We start from the raw sequence: 17,946 nt of genomic DNA, 5'->3' as shown, positions 1-17,946 counted from the left end.
ACGCTTTAGAAATGGATTCCGCTAAATATAGAAATCTTTCCCGATACCTTAAAAAGAAAGTTTATCTGGCTTTACAAAGCAAGACAAAAGGACTGCGAAAATTTGCAGAAAAGTTCTTGTATGACTCAAAATTAGAGCACAGCGCTTCGACGACTTGTTATCACCGAGGAAGAGAAAGCAAGGGTCTTCGAAGAGTGCCACTCTGCACCTTTTTCTGGACACGCCGGCCGCGAAAATACTCTCAGGAAAAGCAATTAGCGGTTTTACTGGCGTGACTACTCAGGATTACTACAAGGACACGATGGAAATGGTTAGTTACAAATTTAATTTATTTGCCAATGCACCCTCTTGGAGTGTTCTTAATTTGAAAGGGTCAGGCATAATTGCACCTTTTGTTAAGTAGACTCGATCCAGTCTCTCGAAGGAAAGCTAAGCCGGAAAATTTCTTTTCTTGGACGGACTGGACTTGGATACTCTTTGAAGACCACAGATAAACGTGATTTTCCAAAATTGCAAGTTTCTGCACTAATTAAAACGTTAAAAATGCACTTTATGGTATAATGATGTATTGATAGTTGGTTTATGATTCACAACTGTAACTCGAAAAAAAGAGGTAGGCACCCATGGATGTGCTTGTTTCTTTTGGACATCAAAGAAGACCAGGGCTTGGTTTACCTATACCCTGCAAACAAAATGCTTCAAAAGTTGGTTATTTTCAATTAAAAAAAAATTTAAACGGGCCTCAAACTGCTGCTAATCTTCCGAAAACTGAGAAGAAAACTTCTAGCAAATTTCATCAATCCACCCCCCATTTATTCTGGGGTCCATTCCAGTATTCTAATAGAACTCGTGATGAACATATGACCGTAACCTTTTATTTAAATTTTAATTCGTAAACTGTTTTGTTATTTTCTTGGGCTTGAGAGTGTTAGGGACTGACTAAAATTAACTTCTTCAGCCAAGCAGAATAATGGTTTGTTTTAGTTTGATTTTGAGAACTATACTTGCAATTTCGTGTATTACGTCCTCAAGTTGGGCTTTGACGACCGTAGCGAAACCAAGCGCAGCACAAGCGAAATACCTCGACTACGAAATAGGGGCCAGTATTCACTTCAATATGCAAACGTTTGCAAGGTATATGAAACCAGGTAGGGCTCATTATTTCTAAAGTTGCGGTTTTAGCAATGTGAATAGACCCGGCTAAGATTCCGTATATGATATCGGATAATAGACGTCGAAGGGGGCTAAACTTAAAAAACTATGGACCTTATTTACTGATCAGTAAAACCCTTTCCTCAATTTACAACTTCAACATGTCAACTGAAGCCTTTCTTTGTAATTTGCACACTTTAAACATTTTCTTTATGTCGTATTTGTACTCACTAACATTTGTCAAATATTCAAAACTTGTTTGGGGGGGGGGGGTGGGGGGGACTAACGAGAAACTGGGGAGTCCCCCAAAAAAATTAGAGGTAAAAGGGGGTGTTTGAAAAATATAAACACTCTCAAGGGGGTACCTTAAATAATGGACACAAAAATTGCCATTGCCAATGTAAACAAGGAGTATTAAAAATAAAGTTGACAGGCCTGACTATGACTCCCTTGTAGGTGGTCTGGTTTCCTTTTTCTTTGTCATAATTTTGCTCTCTCAAGTACATATTTGAATGGATGGCTCTCTTAGGCACTTCCAGTGAGATTTTGTTTAGCAATGGTTTTTGTTCTATGAGACTTTAGATTTCAATCTTCATACTACTGTGTGATATTGTTATCACACATTGACGAGTAAAATCGTCTGGCGTTAGACAGACTCATTGGCCCTTACAGGAGTGAAAGGGTAAACTAAAGATTTCCCCTTAACACCCCAAAATAACGTGACATAGTGCCTTTAACCGTTTCTGTCTTTTTCAGGCCATGTAGTTTCTCCAGATACATTCAACCCAACCAAGCTGTCAACAGATGAATGGTTAAAGGCAGCCAGTAGTTTCGGAGCAAAGTATGCCATACTGACGTTGGACCACTTTAGTGGATTTCTCCTGTGGCCAACACAGACAAACTACAACTACTCTGTCAAGAACAGTCACTGGAAGAATAAAACTGGTGATGTTGCATGGGAGTTCATGCAGTCTTGTAAAAAATATGGCCTCAAGCATGCATTCTATTACAGTGTACATGAAAACTGGTTTATGGATATTGATAACTACAGAGCACCCAGTCCTGAAGCACAAGAAATTTATAATAACCTTGTCAAGCTGCACATGTTGGAACTGTTTGATCCAAAGTCAAAGTATGCAAATCCTTTCCTGATTTGGTTTGATGCTGGTATTATTCCTGGTGTCAGTCCAAATATTGGACCAATATTACGCACCCTAGGGAATAATACTGTCTGTATGCAGTGCCCATCATTTGCTGGAAACCAAGGAGTTCGATGGATTGGTGATGAGCAAGCCGTGGCCCCGCAGCCCTTCTGGTATGCCGTGAAAGCTGGGGAATGCAGCAGAGCTCTTACAAGAGGTCTTGTTTGTTAACATAGATTTACGGATTCGTACACATACATAAAATTATACAAAGCTGCAGTGTCACCATTTGGCTTTACTCTGAAAACTTAAAAATTGCACTAATTATTATAAAGAGTGCAAAATAATTTATGCAAGAATCATAACCTCACTCAGTGAAACTATTTTTCTGTGCTGCTATTAGAAGTGGGTTGTAAATAAATAATAATAATAATTATGGGTAATCAAATGGTGACGAGTGAAATTAGGGAATAATTTCATGCATGTTTTGGCCAAAAGGCTTGGGAAATTATGTGATTTTGGACAAAACACAAGTTAAATTATTGAATTTATGTTATTATGAATGTTATTTAAGTGTCAGCTGTATATATAAGGCTGGGGCACTATAAAATTGTGGCCACTGTACAGAAATCAAATCAAATTTACTCCATCAAATTGTGAGTTGGTTCTTGAGCAGAGGGGAAAACCGGAGTACCCCGAGATAAACCTCTTGAAGCAGAGAACCAACAATTTCAACCAACATGTGACGCCAAAAGTGGGATTCAAACTGTGACACGTTGGGGGGGGGAGGGGGTGAGTGCTCTCGCCACTGCACTATCTCTGATCCCCTGCATTGAAAACTTGACAGAAACCTTTTTCAATTATTTGGACACTGTGTGTTCAGAAATCACCATAAATTTTTTTAAATAAGGATTTCTCATCCTAAAATTTACTTTTTGGGGTGCGTTTGATTGACCATATTCCTGAAAATGAAATACTTGGAATAGAAGTTAGAAATCGCTTCACATTAAAATTGTCAAACCTTTTAAAATGATATTTTGTTGCTTCAAAACACCAGACATACCGTTTTAAATCATCACTCTACATGTTCTTGTTCCGAAATAGGGTCAGTCAAACGCACCCTTAGTATCTTATCCTTGGTTTTAACTGCCGTTCTCAGTTGAACCCATATATAACACCTGTCACAGATGTCCCTTGTAAGTGTTGCAGCTGTAAAACTGCCCCAGTAGATCAGTTAGTCAATCAACAATACAGTGTTACAGCTGAAGTCTTTTTGTCCTTCTAATCAGCTTACCAATACAAAAGAAATAAGCCTCTGCTAGGAGGGAACCAAAAAATGAAGGTATGAAAAATTCACTAACTATACATGCTCTGTGTTTTCAGGGGATCCCCTGGGGGAACAGTTTTGTCCTCCCTTTTGTGACACTGTCATACGAGAACACTACTGGTTCTGGAAACCAAACACAACAAGTCGAGTGAAAACTGTCAGCACACTTGTTAATGAATACTTGACAAGTGTTGGAAGAGGGTGTCACTTAATACTGAATCTGAGTCCCGATCCTAATGGGTTGGTTGAGGATGAAGACATCCAAGCATACAAGGGCTTTGGTGAAGCTATAAAGTTACTGTATGAGGATAATGTGATTACAGTTGAGAATCCAATACTAAAACTGGGAGAAGAAATGGTATTGAGTTCAGAGAAACCTTTCAGCATGGTGAATGGATCAGTGGTTATCATGGAACACTTAGCTAAGTTTGGGCAGTTGGTTGCTGAGTATCAGCTAAGCTTTAAAACATCACAAGGTTGGATTGAAAAACCATACCAAGGAAGCACAATAGGACAAAAGGCAATTCTTCCCTTCCCTAGAGTGACGGGAGATGCTATTTTTGCAGTTGGCATAAACATCACAAAATTGGTGACAAATGACAGCTCCATCATGTTGCGTGAAGTTTCCATCTATGATTGGTCCAAGGCAGCAAAAAAGGGGTACATTTAAGTGATCAGTGAAGACTTGCTCTTAATGTAATTTTGGAGACTCAGCTACTGTCTTTGAATGGTTTAGACATTTTGTAACATCCAAAATTTTGTTATAATGCAATAACATACATGTATATCCTACACAATGTGCCATAACTAAAAGACTTGGTAGTAGTAGTAGTAGTAGTAGTAGTAGTTTTATTCATTTTCGTAACATTCAACATTTTCTGTTCTTATGCAATTATACTACATGTACAGTATTTCCTAGCCTCTCACAGACGTTCTCGGGGCTTCGTCACACTTTCCTCCCCCAATAATGTATGCTGAAATGAAAAACCACTTCTCTTCATGGATTACGGACAAATCAGAGGTTGCATGTTTTCCAGTTTAGGGTAAACTTGTGTTTTGAAGAGCATTCTTTTGCAGCATGTGATAGTTAAAGGGGCTAGGTCACGCTATTTTAGGTATATTTGTTTAATTTTGTTAATTATGAGCTCTAAACGTCAAATTGGCAGAGCAAGAGTCCTTCATTTGCAAAATCACGGCCACATAACAACTGAGAATGATTTTCCAGCTGTGTAAATGACATTTTGATATAGACTGATATAAATTTGAAAAAAGGTGGGCCGAGGTTTTTCAAATTTACTCAAATTCAATCCATTACAATCCTCTCCAGTTTTGTCCATCCATGTCCCTTCTTGGCCTCCCTGTGTTTTGTTAGAGTTCTTCTATAGTTTAGAACAGTTATTTTGATATTTTAGTTAATTCTATGACCATTCGATCAGTGCTGAAATTGCCTAAAATTGCGTGACCTAGCCCCTTTAATGCAAATTGGTTTCTTTAAATAGTAGGCAAACAGCCATTAAATGGAAGTGGTTTTTTTGTTTCAGCAGTTTCGTGGTAGAGGAACGTGTGACGAAGCCCTAAGAATGTCAGTGTGGGAGGCTAAGTATATCCTACACAATGTGCCATTCCATTTAATGTTTTAATAATCAACATGATCACTTTTTTATGGTAAAATGGTTCCCCCCCCCCCTCCACTTTTTTCCTACGGTGGTGTTTTCTCCTAAAACTTCTTCCCCCTCGCCTCACTTCCATGATCCATACCAAAACGTAGCCGCGGCCCCTGTTTCCATAGTTTCACAAATCAAGTTTCTCGTTAGTTGATGTGTTGTCCTGCAAGCTTGTTTAGAGTTACATTGGAATACTTGCACAAACTTAAATAAAGCCCTGACAGGTCAGCACAAATCCTTTACGAATGAAGAAGAGGGGGATAGAGTCATTGATAGAAAACTAATATGTCAAACAGATGTCGTTTGCCATTTGAAGCATCATTTGGATGGCTAACAAAAATGCTGGTCTTTACCAGAATTAAATCTGTCCTTAATCACATTTCACCTTCATTTTTAATAAGACATTAAGCTGTAAGGTTGAAAATGAAAAAGAGTGGTGTCATTAAAACTAATAATAACTTATTTTGATAGAAACTGAAGACAGATCCGATCGACCATTATAAAGGAATATTGCCATGTTTTTTCCATGGGTTGTCAAGTTTCTTAGTGGCCAACACTTCCAAATCCCTGCAAAGTCGTTTGCGAGTCATGTGAGGCTTGATAATGTCATCCACAAATCCTGTCAAAAAACAAACAAACAAAAAATACAGTAGTTTACTACGATCAGGTACTAATTTATAACTTGATCTGAAAAGCTCCGAGGCAGCTCCACCTACCCTTCTAATTGGTAAACTCAAGTTGTTGCGCATGTTGCGTGGCATACCTCAGGGCTTTAGTCTTCTATCAAAGCCAAGAGGATTGACAGGTCTGTGTATTATGTTTTCACAAATCAAGAACAAACATCGTTGTACTTCTACTGTACCTCTTGTTGCTGCTGGGAATGGATTAGCAAATCTGTCCACATACTCCTCTTCATATTTCTCTGGATAAACAAGATTTGCAAAAGATGACCAGACATGCTGATTCACACCACAGGCAAAGTTTGCATTGTGGATTCGAAGCAACAAGCTACAACTTCAACCACGAATCATTGCATCACTTTGCTGGGTGTGGCCTTCCAAGGAGGCAAGCATGTGCCATGTTGCCATTGGTACAAATTCCTCTTTAAAGCCTCTTAATATTACATTGTGTAAATTTTAGTTGAGAGCTGAGTTTCGATCCTCGTTTCCTGAAATGCCATAACATTTATTCATGTAATGGTCTAAACAGAATTGACAGTGTTTAATTTCTCTGCCTTAAAAAAAGTGTTTCTAAAGTTGATGTTTAATTCCGGCTGCATTATCACCTAATAGATTTTGTTCTGTCTAACGCCAGACATTTTAACCGGCAATGGGTTTAAGGTTCATTTTCACTTTGGCACATCCAACATCAAAATTGAAGGAGGAAAGAGGAAACAGTGGTGCAAAGTGTTACAACAGTAGTATCCATGCAAGACTGTAACTATTTCACTTACCTATATTTTCCTTTCCTCTGAATATAATGGAAACAGCACCCTGTTTAAATTTAAAAGCATTTGAAGCAACTCAACAAGGCATTTAAAATGTATACAAGTACAATAACTTGGGATCTGTTCTTTCCACCCACTCACCAAAATGCTCTCCTACCAACTTCCTCTCAGGTAACCTATGTTAACTTTTAGGAGCAAGGTGCGACCTCCAGAACAGCACTGATTAATTATTATAGTACAATAATTTAAGCAGTTCATAATACCTTAGCTCCCATCACAGCTACTTCCGCTGTTGGCCATGCATAATTAAAATCACCGCGAAGATGTTTGGAACTCATGACATCATATGCACCACCATAAGCCTAGAATAAAATGAAAATCTTTTTTTTTTAAGTTTTAAAAAATTAACATTGTTAGTAACAAAAAGAGATTAGATCGAATTGAGTGTTATAATTTTGTTATAAGCATAACAATTCTTCATTTGACTTGGGTTAAACTAGGAAATGAATGAGTGAATGTTTTAAAGGAAAAGTTTCAAGTAAAACTTCAGAAGCTCACCTTTCTGGTGATAACAGTGATTTTCGGAACAGTTGCTTCTGCATATGCAAATAAAAGTTTGGCACCATGACGGATAATACCACTATGCTCCTGATGGGTACCTACATTGAAGAAAAAAATGATTGTCAACCCACTACTGTAAAACAGTGCTGGACACGGGAAAGAAAAGATGTTTACCGGTGGCATGGAGCGCAAAAAGCTTGTTGTGTGGGGGAGGCAGGGAAAGTCAATGTCACACAAGGGTAGAGGTGCTTAGTACATGCTTGCAGCTTAAATATGGCTTTCACAGAATAAAGCAACTGCAAGTATTAAGCAATATCAATGGTTTCTGATTTTGCCTGCATATATACAGAGCAAATCTCTTATGAATCAAGTCAAAGTTACGTTAAGCATTTAAATGTTTTAGTTCAATTTAAAGTTCAATTTAGGAATAAGAGGACAATAAATTGACCCAGGAAAAAACTTGGGCAATAAGTTACCATATACAGCTCAAGAGAACAAGATTAATAAAAGACCTTAATTTTTTTGTCTCTCTAGATGTTTACATCAAACGGCAAAACTTTTCAATTTGTATGTACCTGGCTGGTTCTGCAATACCCCAATTATTATTAGCCAATACTACAATACTATGATACACCCATAATGTGTGAAATGTAATGTTATAATGCCTACAGGAAGTTTGTTGTGTACAAGAGAAATCCAAGAGGTGCTCGACATGAAGCAGAGATCAACTCTCAGCCTCTTGTATATGCTCTGCGAGTGCAAAACCAATGTTTTAACAACAAGAACAGTAAATGTTTTTTAGAAAAGGAAAGAGGAATTTTGAGTTTGTTTGCACCATCATTGTAGTTCTGTATGCTGCACACTTGTATTCTCTGAATTTGATTACTGGTAGGTGAATTTCCTAGCTTTCTTATTCGTCAAAATACGGCAACCAACCTGGAAGAAATCCTGGTACATCCACAAAGGTAATGATTGGAATATTAAATGCATCACAGAAACGCACAAAACGAGCCCCCTTAACAGAAGCATTGATATCCAAGCAACCTAGCAGAATGAATAGAAATAAACACCTGCACATAAGAACCTAGAGTTTTCCAAGTTAAGCTAAAATTAATAGACTAGATTCTAGATTTATAAAAATTTATGGTATTTACAGTAGTTTTAGGCCATCTAGGTTCTTAAATTGGTTCTTATGACATATGACTGATTTCCTCTGATCAGCATGCTGATACCTTAATATTTCATAACCATTAAAAATAAATTTTGAACAAGATCTGTACAGTTAAAGTGCACTTTGTTCCAGACGCCTGAAATTTCAAGGTCATTTTCTAAAATAAGGACCTGTTTGATTTTTTAAGCTAACTGGGCTAGAGGGTATAAAATCAAAATTTTTAGCCTAACAGGTTCTTAAATGCAGGTGTTTACTGTACTCGTATGACAAGTCATTTTTATCACATCACAAAAAAACTAAACCTGTTTGAAAAATGTAAACTGGTTCCAAAAAATTCTTGGACTACCGGTAACCCAAAATGAAATGAAACCGAGTTTGATCGTAGCACGAGTCAAGTTCGAGCCCGAGTCAAGTTCGAGTCACGAGTCAAGTTCGAGTCAAGTTAAATTTTCCTTTTTTTTTTAGTAGTTTTGTTTTTAATGGCTGTGTGAAAATAATGTACCAGAGGTAATTAGGGCTAATTAGGCCTAATTAGGCCTAAAGAAAAGTACCCTAAACATTCATTAAAGCTAATTTTAGGCCTAATTAGCCTTAAAAAGACCTAATTAGGCCTAATTACCTCTGGTACATTATTTTCACACAGCAATTAAAAACAAAACTACTAAAAAAAAAAGGAAAATTTAACTTGACTCGAACTTGACTCGTGACTCGAACTTGACTCGGGCTCGAACTTGACTCGTGCTACGATCAAACTCAATGAAACCATAACAAATAGTTGCAGCCTCCTAAAGGCTCATGAGCGAGCAAGTAGGAATCTTGTTCCACAGTATTCTTCTCATGAGTGTTACATATTAATATACGTGTATACCAGACAAGTCATTAGTACTCTACAAGTGCACTGATTGGCTATCTCAGAGGTGATTAGCCAAGTACTATTCACCTCCAAGTAGCTGAGTTGTGGGATTTAAAATTTCTGACCACATTTTACAATAAAATAATAACTTAAAAGTAGTTTTTTGGTTTGCTTTTTGTTCAACTTGTGTGGTATATGCTAAAACAATAATAACAAGAAAATTGCTTCTTTAATTAATGGGACATTTAATGGGTGATTAATCCATTGACTCCTGGGGGTTAAACAGTGACAAGTAAAATCATCTTGCGTTAGACAAAGCAAAATACTAAGTATATGGCCGGTTTAGGGGTGAGAGGGTTAAGCGTTTACCTCGGAATACCAATGTGGCGCAGAAGTAGGGTGATAGATTATGGAAGAGGTAGCTTTTTAATTTTGCCAGGCACAGAACAAAACAAGTAAATGTTTTTGCAGCCAGTTGCACACAAGTTCCAGCTAAAAGTTTCAACGTGTAACAGGGGCTTTTAATACTAGTAAGGGTATCTGAATCTCTACTTCATCCAAAGGAATTCTGACAACCTGACATGATCAAACACTAAAACTTCCCAAATCAAATTAATGAATTTAGTATGATTTATACTTAAAATCAAACAAGTAAAAAGAAGGACTTCAGTTAATCATTGCACTGAATCATATTTTATTACAATTTATGCAATTTAAAAATGCATTTAATATCTTTAATTTATAAAATGATTCAGTGATTCTGACCTGCAGCTTCAGTTGGCTGATTACCAACTATTCCTACAGTGCGGCCATTCATGCGTGCAAACCCAACCACAATGTTCCTGGCATAATCAGGAGAAATCTCAAAGAATTCACCATCATCTACGATCTAAAAAAAATCTGCCTTCAGCTACAAAATTCAATAATATACAAACCAGAGAAATGAGTTAAATTTTTTTACAACAAATTAATAAGACAGAACCAAGACTTTCACAACTTCTCAGTTTCTGTGGAATCATCTAAAACACCAATACAATGAAATCCTTACAAAATTTTATTTTTTTAAATTTTTAACTCTCCTCAGGAACGGCACAAAATAACTTACTGGGTATATGACATCCAATATATCATATGCCTTGGTTGAATCAAATGGCACAAGAGTGTCCAGGTTTGGAACAATTCGATCACTGCATCACAGAGAAAACAAGCATGCATCAGGAAAAGATGCACTGACTATGTGCAAGCAACTTGCAGTACTTCTTTATTTAAGTGTCTGTGTGTAGTCTTTTAGCACTGAGACTCCAATTGGGGATACTGTAAATTGAAGCAAACTCAAATTAGAGCGATTTTCAATTGAGTGTTCGACCAATCAAAGAAGGTGCAAACGGCACCATGAACCAATCCACATTTGCAGCAATTCCATGTAACTTGCTCAAAGTGCGGGAAAAATCGCAAGTGCAAGTCACACGATTGTTTTGGTTTTCCTTCTCATTGGTTGATAAACTCACACAAGATTTTAAAACCAATCACTAAGCATAGCAATTTTAATGATAAATTGCAATTGCATATTAATCACTTTCGACAGTCATTTGAAAGCTGCTCTAATTAAGCCAGATCAATTCAAACGTTGGTTTTAGAGGAGAAGGGAAAACTGGGGTACCCAGAGAAAAACCTCTTGAAAGAGAGTTGACAACGAAGCTGAGCAGGATCAGTGGTATTAGAGCACTCACTTCCCACCATTATGGCCTGGGGTCAATTTCCAGAGTTGGCTTGAGTATATGGTTTGTTGGTACTTCAACAGAAAAAAGCATTAAGATACAAGTAAATGAAGTCCTGAAAATTTTTCAGGCTTCTCGACACAATAGAAATTTGCGCTCATCACTGGGAGACAACATGGTTTTATTTGATTTCATACCCGCAGTGCAATATATGATGTATTTCATATATATCTTTCACTCATAATTACTTATCACGGGAAGTTGTGAACTCAGAAGTGACCAGCTCCCAACATCAGTGGCTTCATAGCTCAGTTGGTTAGAGCATCGCACCGGTATCGCGAGGTCACGGGTTCAAATCCCGTTGAAGTCCTGAAAAATTTTCAGGCTTCTCGACGCAATAGAAATTTGCGCTCATCACTGCGAGACAACATGGTTTCATTTGACATGTAAATTATATTTATTTAGATCCTCAAAGTTTACATCATCATCACTATTAAAAAATCTTGGACCTTTTACCCACCTAATGGTGTACATGTACTTCATGGACAAGGTTGCCACAATGGTGAAGGTATTATATAAAACCTTTATACACCTATGTGTCTTGGGTTTGAATCCTGAATTGGGTGTCAAATAGCGGTATGTGTTGAGTTGAGTGAGGACAATGTGTGAATCATGCAAGCCAACATGGTGAGCTACGTGAGTCACACATTTATTGAATTTGAAAGCTAACCGTTTTTAAATGGGTGCTTAGACTTAAATACGAGACTCACATGACTCGCTGGCTTGCAGATTGTCCAGCCCCTATTAATTGACTTTGTTGGTTCTCAACTCAGCTCCAAGGTTTTATCCAGCACTTTTGTTTTTCCTCTCACCAAAGCCCAACATTTTATAAGATCTTGTGTGCCTTAATAATATTTTGATTTCATTTTTGTTCTGCAGCCTTCCCAATATTATTAGTTGAAAGGAACTTTATTTAAGTGTCTATTCATTCTAGTTCTGGAGCACTAATTGAGGACACAGTAAACTGAAAACAAATTAATGCAAATTAAATCAAATTTTGTTTTTCAAGGAGAGGGGAAAACCGACGAAACCGGAGAAAAACCTGTGGGTGCAGAGTAGAGAACCAACAAACTCAAGCCACATATGATGCTAAGTCTGGGAATGACTTTTAATGAACCAGGGCCACATTGGTGGGAAGCAAGTGCTCTCACCACTGCAGCTGTAACGTCACCCCTTGCTGCACCCCAAATGCAAATGCTAGTGATTATCAACCCTTTCACACCTGAAGAGGTCCCCATTGACCAGTAAAATCATCTGGCGGTAGACAGAGTAAAATCGATGAGTGTCACTCTTGGGATGGAAAGGTTAATGCATCCCATTAATTAATAAGAGGTACATGTATCTACACTATTCATATTTCTCACCATTTTTTTTTTATTCAAAATGGGGAGTGCATGTACGTAGAAAAAATTCTCTTGCAGTTATGTGAATAAACTAGAACATGTTCACTAGCTAAGGATAATAAATAGATTTAGCCAAGCCTAAAAGTGGAGCTCTCTGGTTATTTATTCTTATAATAAAGTAACCTGGCTTGAGCCTTCAATCCAATCGAAACCCAGTACCTGGTCAGCGGTCAACTTAAAAAAAAACAACAACAACTGACCATGATGAGCTCTAAACTTGAGCGTCTGATATATGGTCATGTGACACATGTCAGCAGATACCTTGTTTTGACATACGTCAATTGACATCCATAACATGGATGTCCAATATCAAAGATGCATGCTATAAACTAGCTGGAGTGTATACAGGCCGCCATATTGGGCAAAAGTACTCTAAACTTGAACCCATGATATGGTCACATTGGCATATACATGGGGGGTGGTCGTACAGTCATATGGTGGCCAAATCCTAATTTTCTCCCATAGACAGGTTACCATATTTTCTTACCAGTGGTGCTCCACACGTGTGCCTTTGGTGCGTGGAGCTCATGACACGTAATAATAATTATTACAAAGTATTGATTAATTACCTTGGATCATCTGATTCTCGTATTGGGGATGGGTTCGTGTTGCTAAGAGGCAGAAAATCAAAGAATTCTCTCATCCTAGGAAGAAAAGTTAACACAGGTTGGGAGTTTAGCCTGCTGAAGATACTTAGCTGCCCTTCCATGGAATGAAACAAAGCCATAGTTAATTGCCTTTATACTCAACAACAACATAAACAACTGCTTTAATAAACATTAAGATGTTCTATCAAAGGCACATTTCCTTAAGCACAAATGGCCGGGTCAATTGTCAATTAACCATGAATGCTTTCACATCTCTATATGACAGTTTATTTCTGCCCGGCCATTAACTAGCCCCTGCATGCACACTTTCTATTATATTCAATACGCTTACCCTATCACCCTTGAAGATCATTTAAGAGATCTGATCTATTTTCCCATGTTGACTAACCAGTCACTGAATTTGTTATTCGATCTTTCCATAGCGAGTCTTGATTTCTAACTAGTTAATGGGCTGTGCAAGTGACTACAGTAGCTGAATGCGTGAAACAAAATGAATCATAAATATATAAACCAAAAAGTTTTAAAGAAGGAGCTTGAAAGTTCAAAAGAAATAAGAGGTTCGAAGAAAGTTTCCCCTTCTTTAGTTACTGAGTTTTAAAAAGCTGAGCGAGTGGCTGTCTCAATGACTCACTGTTGATTTTTAGAAACAATGACACCACTAAGTTTTGCCGAAATTAAGCCCTTACGTGGCCAATGCTTCAACATCATTTTCAAATGCTCCACAAGCAACTCCTGAAACAGAGGTATGGGTCTTTGCTCCACCAAGCTCCTCTTGTGTTACATCTTCTTGAGTAACTGTCTTAATTGGACAAAGAAAAAGAAAACATTTTTTAAAAGTAAGCACTGTTTTTTCTTTCAGATGACATGAATAATAACTAATTGGCTCTTTTCGTCTATGCAGACGGTCTTGCAACTAGTATCTAATAAAATTAATGAGAGCTATCTGTTCTTGTCAATAAATTAGACCCCCTCTCATGCTTACTGCTTCATTGTTACTTAATAATGGAAATCATAAATTAGACACCCTCTCCTGCTTACCGCTTCATTGTTACTTTAATAATGGAAATCATAAATTAAATCACTGTTTCCCAGCAGAATGATTAGACTTGTAACATAAAAATTAATTATTTGTTACAATTTTTTTACCTTGACTACATCTGGTCCTGTAATAAACAAGTAGGATGTGTCCTACAAAACAAGAAGACGACTTATTTAAATTACTGTTTCGAGAAATTAAAAGGGGAAATAGGCTAGGCCAAATATGCTTACAGAGACTGAAAGGATAAAACTCGATCTCTAATCCTTTCACTGATGCAAAGTGAACCTCAGCTCTTGCCAAAGTTTGGCTCTTGAATGATAATTTTTGGGTAATATATCGGCTCCCATAACAATAATGTGATTAGCTCACTACTCTAGCCAAACAATTTAAACAATGACAGATTTAAAAACAATACAAGCTGCCTACAACACCAAACAATAGCAGGTTACGAGAGCGGCTACGCTACTGTAATGTTTCACTTTGCTTGAAGACAGCTAGCCAGTTGAAAATGACATTTATTTTGAACTGTAACCTCTGAGCAAAAACTACCAACCCTTAGAATCAAAATTAATTAATCAATGACTGAGATGTGCACCCATTTTGATAAACCATAGGAAAATTTCAGCATCCCATTTTAAAATATTGCTATCCTCAACTTATTGTGACTTCTGTATAGATATAAAAAATTATACTGATTATTCAATGTTAGTGTCTTTGTCCCTAACCACATTAATTAAGTTAAACTTGTCTTAGCAGCCTCTACATCCACTCAAAAACTATGTCCGCTTTAATAACCTATTGATCGGTATTTAAATTCTCTTCACAATTTCAATGAAATGTCAGTTGGACAGGTAATGAGAATTAATATTATAATCAGCTTAACAGGTGTTATCTTGATATAACACCAAGTTCTCATGATAACTCAACAAAGAACTCTATGGTACTAGTTGGGAGAATGAACGTTTCCAGGAGTGTCAGACTTAATGCAATTCACTCTGTGTAATGTCAGACGATTTTACTTGTCAGTGGGAGTGGTTCAAGAGTCAGTGGGTTAAAACAATTCCCATTCTTCTTCTCCCATTGAACTTCCTCGGGTTTTGTCTTTGAACGTTCCAATTTCAACCACTTTGAACTACAAGAAAACATTCTCCAAACTTTTATCGCTACACTTCTCAGCTAGCAGAGGCATCTGCCCTGAACCAAAACTAAACGTATTGAGCATACCCTGTGACAATTCACCTCAGGCAAGTTATGTGACAGAAAGCATGCAATCTGAGCTGAGCACTGTCTGATTCTCATCCAGAAGAGACACCGGTAAGAGATATCTGCTAGCTGGGAAGCACGGCAGTTGTAACAATAATAGCAAAAATTACTGCTCTGTATTTCAAAAGTTAAGGTTGACTAGCTGCGCACCTTGACCATGAAAGTGAAGTCAGTGATAGCAGGAGAATACACTGCACCCCCAGCACACGGACCCATGATGAGCGATATCTGTGGAATCACTCCAGATGCCATCACATTACGCTGGAAAATGTCAGCATATCCTGCCAGTGATTCTACCCCCTCCTGGATACGTGCCCCGCCCGAGTCGTTCAAACCAATGACTGGGGCTCCTACAAGCATCGCCTTGTCCATCACCTATAATAATAATAATAATAATAATAATAATAATAATAATAATAATAATAACATTCATGGCTGTAAGATAAATGTAGCACAAAAGATGCCTTTGATTTTAATATTTATTCCTGCAACTTACAATTACAGCATTTTCGGGCGCAAATCCTGCAAGAGTTACTCCGAGGTAAATAGCAAAGGATATAATTTCAGAGTTTGAGTAGCCAAGCAGAGTGCGCCTTCAATGCTATCCACTGTTTTAGTATATACTTACTAATAAATATTATACTTACCTTTTTGGTATAAATGCCATTCTGGCCCTGAACCGCACAACTCACCTTACATATTTTTCTTGCATGTGCACTTGATAAGCTTCCACCAAAGACAGTAAAATCCTGTCAAGTGATCAAAAAGCTCTTATTTAATATACTGTACACTTACTTTGCAGAAAATATAACAACAGCAGCATACTGTACCTGACTAAATAGAAAACAGAGTCGTCCATTGATTGCTCCTTGTCCAGTAACCACACTGTCTCCTGTGAACTAGTACATTAAACAGAACATACAACAAAAAATATGACACTAACATCAATCATCATGCATCCTCCTAACAGATTTAAAAGTTTGAAAAACCCATTCTTAATTAACCTTAGGTATTAACATATATGGAACCTTAGCTGACACTGTATGATATGAATAACAAAGGTTGGGTGATACATGCATGTACCAGATGAAACCCTGTTGTTTCAAAATTTCAGAACTTTTGATGGCTTCAATTTGCTTACAAAAAGAGACAATATAGGGTTCATGAACCATCAACTTTGCCATGTTTCATCTCTGAGTGGGACCTTAGCTCCACATATGCACCTTCTAACTTTTTGTCAAAATTTAACCTTTTGGTCTTCCATTCCGAACTCGGTGCAGTTGTGTTCCATAAACATGTCATATTCAACAAATGAATCGGGATCACACAACAGTTTGATTCTTTCTCTGGCAGTCAATTTTCCCTGAAAAAGAAAAAAAAAGAATTTGGTACAATTGTGCATAATGCAGAAAGCTTTTGTTTTCTTCCAAAAAGATTCATAGTATCCCTTTGAAAACCTTAAAAATAAATTAATGTTGCAGTTCCCAAATCTATTTAGATTATGACGACTGCAATTAAAAGAGGCAACAACAACAACAAAAATACAAACGACACAGGTTTGGCATAAAGGGGGAACACCGCTCCACGTTCGGCACGACAGACGACTTCCTGGTATGACTAAAGCCTACCCGGTAAACCTATCTCTCCACTGATCTTACGTTATCAGGTAATGCATTCCACGCCTTAGCAGCAATACATGTAAGAAGTTGATTTAAGGCCGTAAGTTGTGGTCTTAGCTACAGGTAAAACAAGTTTATTTTTGCCTCTGAGATTTTCCTTATTTTCTCCTACTTAAAATAAAGATTGAATGCACTGAGGTATGTTGTTAAATGTAGTGAAGCATACTGGGACAAAAAGGACAAAAAGGTACAAAAGATGGGATAGCCAGAACAAGAAGATGGAAGGTAAGACCCTGCTTCATGCCCTCTCCCCCTCCTTCCCCCACCCCACACCCTTCACTTCTCCCTCCCCCACACCACACCCTACTTTTCTCATCTACTTCTCTTGTATAGGTTTAACTCTAATTTTGTTGATTTTCTCTTCAAAATACTTCTTCTTTATATAACTCAGCATTAAGTTAAGACTTATTTATATCCTAAGGGAGCTCATACTTTTCTGTGTTGATTGTCAATCCTTTTCTGTCCTCCGCCAATCAGTGCTTCCTCTTGCTTCTTCTCGATTCTCTGCAAAACGCCTCCGGAGCTAGCTCGCACAACAAGAGTATTCCTCCCCCAAAACGCCCTATTATCTTTAGACGTCTTGGTAAACACCCCGCTTGTAAAAGGGTAGAAAGACCTGCAAAGTCTTGACGCTTTGCAGAGAGATGACATCTTCTTCGTGTTTGTAATTTGTTACCCTTGCACGGCTTTTTGACTAATCCGGGAGGGGTAAGGAAAATAAAGTTAATGACAAAATTTTCTTAAAACTGCCGTTGTCCGTAAATAAAAATTCTTTGAGGTTACACTAAGTTAGGTTAAGACAAAAGATACTCCTTGCACAATTTCTTACCCAAAGGGAAATCATTTTTTTCCAAAATTG

General features: G+C 37.5%; 2 protein-coding genes across 2 annotated transcripts; one reads left to right on the top strand and one right to left on the bottom strand.

The window, feature by feature from the left end:
• The first annotated feature begins 843 nt into the window (after positions 1–843).
• LOC137982250 (uncharacterized) lies at positions 844–4,707 on the top strand. Its single transcript, XM_068829330.1, has 3 exons — positions 844–1,148; positions 1,909–2,511; positions 3,678–4,707. The coding sequence occupies exons 1-3, from the start codon at positions 971–973 to the stop codon at positions 4,289–4,291; spliced, it is 1,395 nt and encodes a 464-aa protein (XP_068685431.1). The 5' UTR covers positions 844–970; the 3' UTR covers positions 4,292–4,707.
• A 534-nt stretch (positions 4,708–5,241) lies between these two features.
• Positions 5,242–17,781, bottom strand: LOC137982248 (propionyl-CoA carboxylase beta chain, mitochondrial-like). The gene is made up of 16 exons (XM_068829327.1): positions 17,520–17,781; positions 16,658–16,771; positions 16,239–16,307; positions 16,101–16,157; positions 15,559–15,783; positions 14,253–14,294; positions 13,793–13,905; positions 13,068–13,142; positions 10,423–10,504; positions 10,083–10,206; positions 8,230–8,337; positions 7,291–7,391; positions 6,996–7,094; positions 6,739–6,778; positions 6,148–6,207; positions 5,242–5,904 (listed from the first exon to the last, which is right to left on the bottom strand). Exons 1-16 carry the CDS (start codon positions 17,736–17,738, stop codon positions 5,783–5,785), a joined length of 1,650 nt encoding a protein of 549 aa, XP_068685428.1. The 5' UTR covers positions 17,739–17,781; the 3' UTR covers positions 5,242–5,782.
• Between the last annotated feature and the right edge of the window lie 165 nt (positions 17,782–17,946).

This window comes from Montipora foliosa, chromosome 13 (genome assembly GCF_036669935.1).
Source record: "Montipora foliosa isolate CH-2021 chromosome 13, ASM3666993v2, whole genome shotgun sequence".
Classification (NCBI taxonomy): domain Eukaryota; kingdom Metazoa; phylum Cnidaria; class Anthozoa; order Scleractinia; family Acroporidae; genus Montipora; species Montipora foliosa.
Note: the sequence above shows the minus strand (reverse complement) of the source record. Positions and strands in the feature narration are given on the sequence as shown.

Coding starts and splice junctions, on each gene's coding strand:
- LOC137982250 (XM_068829330.1), top strand. CDS start 971: ATGGTTTGTTTTAGTTTGATTTTGAGAACTATACTTGCAATTTCGTGT. Junction 1,149..1,908: donor TGCAAGGTATATGAAACCAG/GTAGGGCTCATT, acceptor TGTCTTTTTCAG/GCCATGTAGTTTCTCCAGAT. Junction 2,512..3,677: donor CAGCAGAGCTCTTACAAGAG/GTCTTGTTTGTT, acceptor CTGTGTTTTCAG/GGGATCCCCTGGGGGAACAG.
- LOC137982248 (XM_068829327.1), bottom strand. CDS start 17,738: ATGTCATCTCTCTGCAAAGCGTCAAGACTTTGCAGGTCTTTCTACCCT. Junction 16,158..16,238: donor TCTGTTTTCTATTTAGTCAG/GTACAGTATGCT, acceptor ATCACTTGACAG/GATTTTACTGTCTTTGGTGG. Junction 10,505..13,067: donor CGAGAATCAGATGATCCAAG/GTAATTAATCAA, acceptor TCTGTGATGCAG/TGATCGAATTGTTCCAAACC.